This window comes from Struthio camelus, chromosome 11 (assembly GCF_040807025.1).
Source record: "Struthio camelus isolate bStrCam1 chromosome 11, bStrCam1.hap1, whole genome shotgun sequence".
NCBI classification, from domain to species: Eukaryota; Metazoa; Chordata; class Aves; order Struthioniformes; family Struthionidae; genus Struthio; species Struthio camelus.
Window position 1 is genome coordinate 1888529 of NC_090952.1, and position 10939 is coordinate 1899467.

Sequence of the window (10939 nt, forward strand, 5' to 3'; positions counted from 1 at the left end):
GTCTCCAAAAAAGGGCAGAGCGCCGGATGCTCACCCCAGCCCTGCAAGTCCGGCCCTACAGCCAGCCGGGCAGGGGCACTTGAGGGCCTCCGGCCTCCTGGGCCCTCTGATCTGCACGGCCACGTCTGTGCCAATGGCGGTTGTTACCTTTCCAAGAGGCAAAGCCGGGAGGGCCATCAGTTCAGGCACGTGTGAGCTGGGCTGAGCGCAGGCCCGTCCCTGGGAGCCAGATGGACTTACCCAGCAGCTCCTGAGCTTGGCACTTTGCAACCCAGCGCCTCAGCGTAAGCAGAAACCAGCAGGCTGGGGTGATGCACAGCACACCAGGGCTCACCCCGGCTCTGTCCTGGCTGCCAGCAGGCGGCAGAGAGCTCTACTCTGCTGGGGCAACTGAAGCACAGGACAACGGCATCATACATCTACAGCTGGGGCTCGTGCTGAGCCCATCTCAGGCCTCGTCGAAGGCAGGCTTCTTCCCAGCACAAACTGGAGGTCTCCTGCTGCCACAGACCACACTGGGCCAGGAGCTCCTGACCATTTCCTCTTCCAGACCTCTGTCCTGCCAGAATGGCAAGCTCACAGCCAATCCCCCCCCCCCCCCCAGCCCATTCCCCTGTGGCTGTCACAGGAGGAAGTCGAGGCCTTATTCGGTCTGACTCACGAGAAGGAAACCATCTCTGGCCACGTCGCTCCAGGAAGGAGAGAAAAAACTTACCAAGAAAGAGGAGTGCTGGGAGGACGTGGGGGCCAGCAGAGCAGCCCCCGAGGGCTGCAGGAGCCTCTCGCCAGCATGTGCACCGTTTAGCACTGCACACACCACAGGGCTGGGCAAGCTCAGATGGCCCACCGCTGGCACGAAGGCCTTTGGCAAGACACCCCCTTCCTTTCCCACTGCCTGATAACCCCGCAGTCCTGCTGTTTGGAGTGGGAATTGATAGCAATTGGCTCTTCTCCCATGGGGTTTCCAAAGCAAGGTGTAAACCTGCCGGACCCCCGCAGATGGGCATGTGCCACAAACTAACTGGTGGTTAGTCCTCTGCCCAGTCTTTCTGTAACAGCCTGTCTTGGTTCACATGCTCCCTTATAGGACAACTGATCCAGGATATCACGATCCGCGGGATTCACGTTTTGGCTGTGACTCCTGGAAACACCCTATATGTCATCTATAACAAACTAGAGATCCCTTATAGAGCCTAAGCCAGTTCCATCGTCCATAGTCTACCTCCATATGGGACTAAAAAGCAAGGGCCGGGGTTGCAAATGAAAGGGAGCTGGCTTGTATTCAAATGGAAACACCTATGTGGCTGCCAGAGCTGCCTGCAGAGATAAGAGTGGAAAGGGTGCTGGTGTTGGTGCTCAGGAGGCACCCCCTCCTCCCAGGTGCATGGCCCAGCGAGGGTGCCAGGCTGTGGGCACTGGGCCTCCGGCAGATCTGGGCACAGAGGGCAAGTGATGAGCGGCACTGAGTGGCTGCAGGGAACCAAAGCCTAGGCCAGGGCCTTCAGAGAAGCGCTGCTTTCCAGCAGTCCACACTGCATGACTGGTCCCATGCTGAGGACTCTAACTCCAGGCCAGCATCTCTTACCCTTCCAAGCCATGAGTGCTGTCTCCTGGCTGCAGAGCACCTACATGGTGGGGGCACTGCTGCCTGTCCCACTTGCTCTCTGAGCACCCCATGGAAAAGGAAACACTGCTTTGGTGTGCTCTGAGTTCAGCAGCAGCTTCAGATGCAGTTGAAGAGCCGGGAGCAGAGCTGCAGCTCCCTGGCTCGCCTGGCCTGTGCTGGACTCAGTGCACTCTGCTGGACCCCCCTCCATAGGGTCCAGCAAGACCATTCAGCCCCCATGGGGCCAGTGCTCCTGGAGTAACATGGCAACATCTCCCACTGTACAGAAAAAGCGCATGGGAAATGCTACTCCCTTGTCCCCACCATTGCTCCCAGGAAAGGCAGGAGGAAAGGAGAGCAGGAAGCTTCAGAGCCTTGTGCACCGGGGGTCTGTGCAGCCGGGCCTTGCCCTAGGAGCCCGATACTGCCAGGAGCGGGGGGAACTGACCCAGTGCAGCCCAGTCCCACCGTGGCCCAGCCCCTGTTGAGCCCAGCACCAGGACAGCGCAGCCCGAGACCGGCCCCGGCCCCGGCCCCGCCAGCCCCCGTCCTCTGGCCCCGGCCCCGCCCCCCCAAAACCACGTGGTGGCTGCGGGACTCGGCCGGCCGCAGCCCCGCCCCCGGACGCTGACTGGCTGCGCGGCCGTTCATTTGCATGCGGGGTGGGGGGGGGGGAAGGGAGCGCGGGGCAGGACGGGAAGGGCCGGCGTTTGAAGCGCGGGGCGGCAGCGGCGGGGCGCGCGCGCCATGGCGGAGCTGGAGCCTGGGCAGGAGGAGCGGTACCGGAGGTGAGGCGCGGCGCGGCCGGCCGGTCGCGCTCTGTGCGGGTGTCCAGGGCGGCGGTGGCGGGGCCCGGTGCCGCTTGGTGCCGGGGTCGAGCTGGGCGGGGCCGGGGGGAGGCGAGGAGGAGGCCGCGGCCGCGGGGGCGGCGGGGCCTGGTGGCACTTGGTGCCGGGGGCGAGCGGGGCTGGGGAAGGGGCCGGGGCCCCGGGGGCGGCGGCGGGCTCCGCGGGCGGCGGCGGGCTCCGCGCGGTGCCCATGGCGCTTCCCGCAGGCTGGTGAGCGGGGCGAAGGCGGCGGCGGGCGGCGGGGACCTGGAGGAGGCGCTGCGGTTGTTCCGGCTGGCGGCCGCGATCCGCCCCAGCGAGAAGCTGAGTGGCCGCATGCGGCGCGTGGAGGCGGCGCTGGCCGAGGCGGCAGCGGCGGAGGAGGATGGGGAGGAGGAGGAAGGCTTCGTGGACGTGTGCGGCAGCGGACTGCTGCTCTACGGGGAGATGCACGGGAAGCTCTTCCAGCACCAGCGGGAAGGTGTTGCTTTTCTGTACCGCCTGCACCGGGAGGGCAGGCCCGGTGGCATCCTGGCTGATGACATGGGCCTGGGCAAGACCATCCAGATCATCGCCTTCCTCTCAGGCATGTTTGATGCTGACCTTGTCCAGCATGTCCTGCTCATCATGCCCACCACGCTGGTCAGCAGCTGGCTGGCAGAGTTTGCTCGCTGGACCCCTGGCCTGCGCGTCAAGGAGTTCCACGGCACCAGCAAGGCAGAGCGCACCAGGAACCTGGAGAGGGTCCAGAGGAAGAATGGCATTGTTATCACAAGCTACCAGATGCTTATTAACAACTGGAAGCAGCTTGCCAGCAGCCATGAAGAGGAGTTTATCTGGGACTACATCATTCTTGATGAAGCGCATAAAATCAAGTGTCCATCAAACAAAACGACAAAATGTGTGTATGCTATTCCTGCTAAACATCGCCTCCTCCTCACGGGTACCCCAGTGCAAAACAACCTACGGGAAATGTGGTCCTTGTTTGACTTTGCATGCCAAGGCTCTCTCCTAGGAACAGCCAAAACATTTAAAATGGAATATGAGAACCCTATTACGAGGGCAAGGGAGAAGGATGCAACTCTGGGAGAGAAAGCACTGGGCCTTAAGATATCTGAGAATCTAATGACCATTATAAAGCCGTATTTCCTCAGAAGAACTAAAGAAGATATCAAAAAAAACTGCAATGCTGACAAACTGGATGCTCCTCTTCCTGAGGATCCAAGTGAAAATAGTGCTCCTGTCATGCCGTCTCTTACTAGGAAAAATGACTTTGTTGTGTGGGTGTATTTAGCACCAATACAAGAGGAAATCTACAGGAACTTTCTCTCTCTGGATCATTTGAAAGAAGTGCTGATGACTACCCGCTCACCTCTAGCTGAGTTGACTGTCTTGAAGAAGCTGTGTGACCACCCCAGGCTTCTGTCCGCAAGAGCATGTATCCAGCTGGGCTTAGAAGGACATGAATACTCTGAGCAGGATTACAGGAGTGAAACAGGTATACTTGCAGGAGCTAACAAAATAGATCATCTGTCTGAAGAGACTGTGATTCAGGAGTCTGGGAAAATGCTGTTCCTTGTAGGACTTCTAGAAAGGCTGCGAGATGAGGGACACAGAACTCTGGTATTCTCGCAGTCGAGGAAGATGCTAGATATCATAGAGCATGTTTTATCGCGCAGACAATTTAAGATCATGCGTATTGATGGAACAGTAACCCACTTAACAGAACGAGAGAAGCGCATTAGTGCATTTCAGAATGACAAAGACTACTCTGTCTTCTTGCTCACCACGCAAGTCGGCGGCGTTGGTATAACCTTAACCGCAGCTAGCCGAGTGGTGATCTTTGATCCCAGCTGGAATCCAGCTACAGATGCCCAGGCTGTGGACAGAGCTTATAGGATTGGGCAGAAAGAGAATGTAGTAATTTATAGACTGATTACCTGTGGCACCGTGGAAGAGAAAATATATAGGCGACAAGTATTCAAGGACTCATTAATAAGACAGACTACTGGTGACAAAAAGAACCCATTTAGATATTTTTCCAAGCAAGAACTAAGGGAGCTTTTCACATTAGAAGATACTCGAACATCTGCAACTCAGATCCAGCTGCAGTCTCTGCATGCCACTCAACGAAAGACTGATGTACAGCTGGATGAACATATTGCTTATCTGCACTCTCTGGAAATGTTTGGCATTTCTGATCATGACTTAATATATACAAGGGAAATAACTCATGAGGAGCGGGCTGAGAATGAAGAAGCCCATCAGTACATTCAACAGAGGGTGCAGAAAGCCCACGAGCTAGTTCAGTTAGAGTCTCAGCTTAGAGACCAGAGGATGGAGAGAATCAGAAATGCTTCTGAGGGGACATGGCCAAGAGCACCGGAACTGGCTTCCCAGCCAAAGAAGAAGTCTCCAGGATTGAACAACATCAATCACTTTGTTTCACCACCAGTAGTTGTTAAACTTGAAAATGAGGAAGCTATAGATCTTACAGAGGATGAGGAAGTCCAGATTGTTAATGTCAGCTCTAAAATGACAAGTCTGACTATTGATGATGTAGGTGAAGAGAAACTGGCACAAGATGTGTCCAGTATGGATACTAGCAGTGAGAAAGTGAAACAATCCAATATACAAGAATCTGAGCAAAACGCTGAATCAAGCATTATGCCATCACCCCCTGGACTTCATCCACTTGACAAGGACAGTCCAAGTCTTGAACAGAAACAGTGTTCTCTTACTTCTCATATAAAATCAAATAGCTTGACTGATGGAAGGAATGGTCTTTCTGAACAATCTTGGCGCTCCTGTAATGAATCTGGCATGGCTGACGATCCTAAAACTACCGAACTGTCAAATCGGGTACTTGAACCACTTACTGCCTTGGGGTCAGATGAGAATGACGTTCCTGAGCTACCTTTGGCTGCCACACTGCCAAGATTATCAAACGTTATGCTGGAAGTCCATGCTAGGATCCAGAACTCTCCTGTGTTGGAAGCCAGTTTGGAGGCTATGTCTGTGTCATCTCTCCAAGATCAAGTGGACTTCAATCTTGTCTTGGAAGAGTCTGAAGATGGATGGCAAGATATCTCAAATGGGGAAAAATCACAGGAGAATCCAGAAAAGGCAGAGTTTCAACTAAAAGCAGAAAGCGATTGTAAGTCTCCAGTGAAAAGTTGGGTATGTGAGAATGGTAACTTTGGAAACTCCTATCACACAGTTGAAGATCTGAATAACTCCCTGCAAGGGAATGAAACATCAGAGGAAAGCAGTAGTGTCTTTGCTTCTCGTAGAAGGAGGTGCATACAAAGAATTGCCTCAGACAGTGAGGATGAAGACCATTCCATTGTGCTCTTGAAAGAAAACAAATCTGATAAAAGGTCATCTCCCTTGAACAGCCCTCTGCATCAATTTTTGGAAGGAATCAGTGCATCCACTCCTAAATGTGACAGAAGTATAGCCAAAGCCATCTTTTCTCCCCAGGTAACTAATAGTGGGAACAGGTCTACAGCTTCCAGGAGATCTCTAATCAACATGGTGGTGGACCAGGTTGAGGATATTGGAGAAATCATGGGAAACACCGATGACGAAGGAACCACTGATGATGAAGACAACACTGAGGAGCAAGGGGGCCTTGTAGAAGAAGAAGCTGAAGAGTGCAGTGGTGAGTCGTCTGAGCCTGAAGAAGAACCTGCTGGAGAAACGCTTGATGAAGTTGGAGAATCTTTCCATCTAGACTGTACGCAGTCTGAAGCAGATGAGACAGAGTCATCCCAGGAGGAATCCACTGGTGATGCTGAACTGCAGTCTGGTGAGCAGATAGACTATTTCACCCAGGAAAGTGTCTCCCAGAAAGAGACTGGTGAGAGTTCCTCTCCTGCCTTAGATAATTACAATACCTTAATAGACTGTGGGAAGAAACTGAAGGATGATGGAAAACTACAGGCGGCATTGAACTGTTTTCTGCAAGCTCTTGACATAAAAAATGGTGATCCTGAAGTAATGCTTATGACCTTAAACTTGTATAGACAGCTTGCCCAGAAATGAAACATGCCTTTAGAGTCTCACTTTTGTCATAAAATGTTGGTCTAAACTATATCACTCTGGTTTAAACTAGCTTGGGACTGGTGGCTGCCTTAAGAATTTCCTTTTTTTGTGTTATGGAACTTGTAGTCATGGTGACTGAACAAGTTCAGCATCTCTTCCTCTGTGAGGAAGCACTTGGAGAATCAAATAGTTTGTCATTAGCTTTTAGGTGCTGGGAAAGGGACTTTGTATTCAGTTCACTAAGATAAACACTTCCTAGTCCTCTTTGTTTGCTTAATAAAAAGTTTCCTCTATGCCTAAATCCCTTTCCTCCAAGTTGCAGCTTTGGCTTCATGTTTCTGCCTTTCAGATTCTGTTACTGTGTCCTAGTTCTCCTGAAATGAATCTTCAGGTGTGGTTCCACAGCAGCTTAATGCAGTCTGAATTTAGGCTGCTGTAATTCTTCCTACTACTGCAGCTTGGATTTAAGTTGGCCTAAGAACACGCTTTCATAGCAGCTTGTTTAGGCACGTAACATACTTGCTGTAAAAAGTCTGCTGCTATAAATCCTCCAAGTAACGGAGGCCAGCATACCATCTGCCTCATGCCAGGTCTAATGCTAAATGTGGCATTGCGGAAACCTTCTGCTCAAATCCTTGCTAGACTGTGGTTGCTGTAGATGGGTTACATAGTTGGGGGAGGTTGCAGAATGACTGGAACAGCAATTGGGCCTTGACCGAGGTAAGGTACTGAACACCTTGAACCTTCTTGTATTGTTGTATTCAAGCAGAGGACTTGAAAGGAATCTAGCATCTGACCTTGTAGCCCCCTCTCCTTTTATTTTATTCTTTGTTTCCATCTGAGGAGTACAGTTGAAGCCTGTTCTTGCCTGGAAGTGGCAAAGGCGGGGCAGGGAAATATTGGTTTTACAGTTTTGGGCTGCTTTTCCTCTGGCAAGGAAGTTCTCAAACTTTGCTCCCAAATGCAGTCTAGCTGTGGTAGATAAATATTGTCCCAGGTACTGCAGACTCAATAGAACTATGAAGCTTGCATAGTCCTGAACTAGCAACCCACTTAAAATAGGAAGAACCTTGTTCTGGCTCTTAGCAGTGCTCAACATGGCGAAGAATTTTAATGCCTCCTCGTGCCACACATTTGGCATGAAGCAAGTTTGCCTTCTATATGATAGCAGGGGGCTCTCACACCTTCCTGACTTTTTTTTTTCAAATTCTGTAGAAGAAACTGGTCTGTTGCATTTGAATCTTCCGTACTAGAAGACATTCCAAATACAAATGGTGAACCTGTCAGAACAGGAGAACATGGGGAGATGTACTGATATGTTTTTGCTAATAGGTAGAACAAAGCCTTTGCAGCCTGCAAACAAGTAGTTTATTAATAGAGCCTCCCTTAAATGAGGCCACATCTGCTCTCATGCTACAGAAAGGCCTGTCTGCCTTTCGTAGCAAAATAGTAACGAACAGAGCTTTGCAAACGGTGATTGGCCTCTGGGAGCAGGCAAATGTGCAGTGCTTTAAACAAAACAAACACCCCAAAAAGAGGGGGAGGAGAAAGACCTGCCCTGGTTTCAATCTTACTACTTCATGTTTAATCAAGGCTTTTTGTTCTATTTAATGTTTTGTCCCTGTCTCTGAGTCCTTATCTCCTATACAGCAGGATGTTCATCTGCAAACAAAGCTGATGTATGTCTGTAGATATGTCTGGCTTGAGAACTAGCTTTCGGCAGAAAAAGGATCAGTGCACTGAAATACCTCCTGCCTCTTGGATTTTAGCAATAGATGTAATAGGTTGTCTCATTCATGTTGGTCATGCTATCATTTTTGCCAGCTTTGACAGAAGAAAGAGTCTAAGCCTAGCAGGCTGTGCTACATACTGTATGCCTTACAGTAGGGAGGTACAGGAGGCAACAAGCAAGCAATTAGCATTTTTTTTTCCCCCCTCTAGCTTTCCTCTCACTCAACCCTAAGTTAGTTTCTTGCCCAAGTTATGAATGGATAAGATGTAGCTTTAGATTCAGGTTATGTATGCAGTAATAGACATGCTGCCTATTCTTCTACCTCCTCCCGCTTCCCCATCCACCCTCTCCTCCCCAGTTATGATCATAGTCATGGTGCCTCCAGCCTTGGGTTATTTATCCCACACCTCTACTTAGTAACTGATACCCAGTGCCACGTCTGCCCAAGGCAGTGACCCAGTAGTTCTAGCTGTAGTATTATCTTGGAAAGACTCCCTTTGGTCAAGTTTGGATAAGTCTGGAGTTACCTCCAGAGCTCTGGAACAGAAAGGGTAATGTAAGAGCTGATCTCATTCCCACTAGTGAGGATGAGATAAAGACAAATGCTCTAGGGAGTTCCTATTTCTCTCGCCAGAAGACATCGGTTTGCACATAAAACCTGAGTTTCTTATTCACACCTTAGCAACAGGAACAGCAGGAGCTACACAGCAAGACAAAGATTTCAACTGCTGAAAACTATTGCCTGACCTTTTCAAGGTGTGCTTTACCTCTCTGCATGGCCTTGTTCTCTGCTGGCTCTAATCTGTGCCTCCTGCCAAAATAGCAGAGAAGATGAGCTGTCTTGAAACGTGCTGCTGCTTATGACCGTTCTGCTGCAAGGTCAAGGCGTCTGGGAAGCTCTCAGAATTCAAGCAGTCAACAGTTTAATGGTCATTCATATTTTATTTCCTGCCTTCCACCATGATAATGTGGTACCCAAACTTTGTTTTGACAGGAGGGTCTGTATACACTGGTTTGTCCATGCTGCTCACAGGCAAGGCAAATGCTGCATCCTGGAAAGGTCCCACCATAGAGCCTCTGGTCATCCAGCCCAAGTCTCCCTGGGAGAAGAAATCAACAGGGTTAAGCTTTGAGAATCTCACTGCAAAAGGTGTCTCAGCAGCAGGAAGGGTGGATGATGTGTTCGTGAGACAGGAGACCTTTCCAGGCAGTGTTTAGAAGTCTCTGTCTCTGCAGTGTGTACCGCTTCATAAATGGGAGGGCAACACAGGCATAAACTCTCATGGGTGCCTCTCCGCAGCTGGTGGCTGGCTAGAACCAGGGCAGGCCAGCACCCTGCCCTTAAAGAGTGCTAGGGTTTGTATGCTTCAGCTGTGCCTTTCTGCTCTCTTGTCTTTGCCTGTATGAAGGAAACGGTTTTTGTTTTTGCTTCTACTGTTCTCCATTCAAACAAATTCCTCACCCTACACACAATGTACCTCCTTTGCCATCCCAAAGCAGAACTCAATCCTGTATGCCCAGAGCCTATTGATGGTGCCCCAGACCTAGCCTGACTAAGAAATGGAGGGCTGGGCACTGGGCCTTGAAGCAAGTGCTGAGAGCAGGGCAGCCTCAGGACTTGAGAGCTGTTTCCATCAATAACTGGACTGGCAGGAGCTGCCAAGAAGCAGATGCAAAGCCATGCCATAGGATAACTGTCCTTACAGAAACGTTTAGTGATTACTTACCTGCATGTGAGTCCCTGTCCCCAGCTCTACTGGCACATAAGTATTTACTGCTTGAGCTAATGCTAACTGCTTGTGCCTTTGCCTAGCAGTCAATGCTGCCCCTGGCATTTGTTTGCACACCGCCATGGATGCCTCAGGGACAGGGGGATGCTGTGCCTGAAGGTACTGAAACAAACTTTCTGAAGGCGCCTAGGAATACCAGGCTCCTTCAGGTCTGCAATACTGAAATACCAGTGACAGGCAATGAGACCGAGTTCCCCCAAAAGCCACTTCCGTGTCTATCATGGCTCGTCAGAGTACTGTGCTACCCTCCCCCGAGAAATGTCTAAAGGGCTGCCAGGCTGCAGCAGCACGTACCCCTTGTCTGGCTTTATCCTCGCTGTACTGTGCAGCTACTTCGCTGAAGCGCACTCCGGACTTCAGCTTTTCCATGGCCTCCATGGCTTTGCCGTGCTTTTCGCACAGGATGTGTCGAACCTGGAGGACAAAAGTAAAGCCTAAATCGGGGCCAGGCTCCCCGCAGGGCAGGCATAGCCGTGGCCGGCTCTTGCGGGCCGTCCCAGCGGCGCAAGCCCGAGCCGCCGGCAGCGCCGCGCGCCGGGGCAGCCGCGCGGGGGCCGGGTGCAGCGCCCCTCCGCCGCCGCCCCGGCCCGGCCTCACCTTCACGGCGCTGCCACCGCCCTTCGGGCCCTGGGACTTGCCCTCGCCGCCGCCGTCGCCACCTGTGAACGCAGCGCCGTGAGGAGGGCGGGCTCTGGCCCCGGCCCAGCCGGCCCCCCCATCCCTCCATAGCCGCGGTGGCTCCGGGCCCCGGCTCACCCTTGGCCCCCTTGCCGCCGCCTTTCCCTTTCGGAGGCATCCCGCCGAGCCGCGCCGCCGAGCCGTCACCGGAGCGCGCCGCGCCGGAGCGGGGCCCCGGGCTGCCCGCGCCGCGCCGCAGGGAGGCCCCGGGCTGCCCGCGCCGCGCCGGAGCGGGGCCCCCGGCTGCCCGCGCCGCGCC

The 10939-nt window shown here is 52.4% G+C and overlaps 2 protein-coding genes across 2 annotated transcripts; one reads left to right on the forward strand and one right to left on the reverse strand.

Annotated features, from left to right (window-relative positions):
- The first annotated feature begins 2291 nt into the window (after positions 1 to 2291).
- Positions 2292 to 6531, forward strand: ERCC6L (ERCC excision repair 6 like, spindle assembly checkpoint helicase). The gene is made up of 2 exons (XM_068957226.1): positions 2292 to 2394; positions 2661 to 6531. Exons 1-2 carry the CDS (start codon positions 2354 to 2356, stop codon positions 6478 to 6480), a joined length of 3861 nt encoding a protein of 1286 aa, XP_068813327.1. The 5' UTR covers positions 2292 to 2353; the 3' UTR covers positions 6481 to 6531.
- A 2603-nt stretch (positions 6532 to 9134) lies between these two features.
- Positions 9135 to 10912, reverse strand: PIN4 (peptidylprolyl cis/trans isomerase, NIMA-interacting 4). The gene is made up of 4 exons (XM_068957284.1): positions 10759 to 10912; positions 10600 to 10661; positions 10297 to 10416; positions 9135 to 9312 (listed from the first exon to the last, which is right to left on the reverse strand). The coding sequence occupies exons 1-4, from the start codon at positions 10796 to 10798 to the stop codon at positions 9154 to 9156; spliced, it is 381 nt and encodes a 126-aa protein (XP_068813385.1). The 5' UTR covers positions 10799 to 10912; the 3' UTR covers positions 9135 to 9153.
- Between the last annotated feature and the right edge of the window lie 27 nt (positions 10913 to 10939).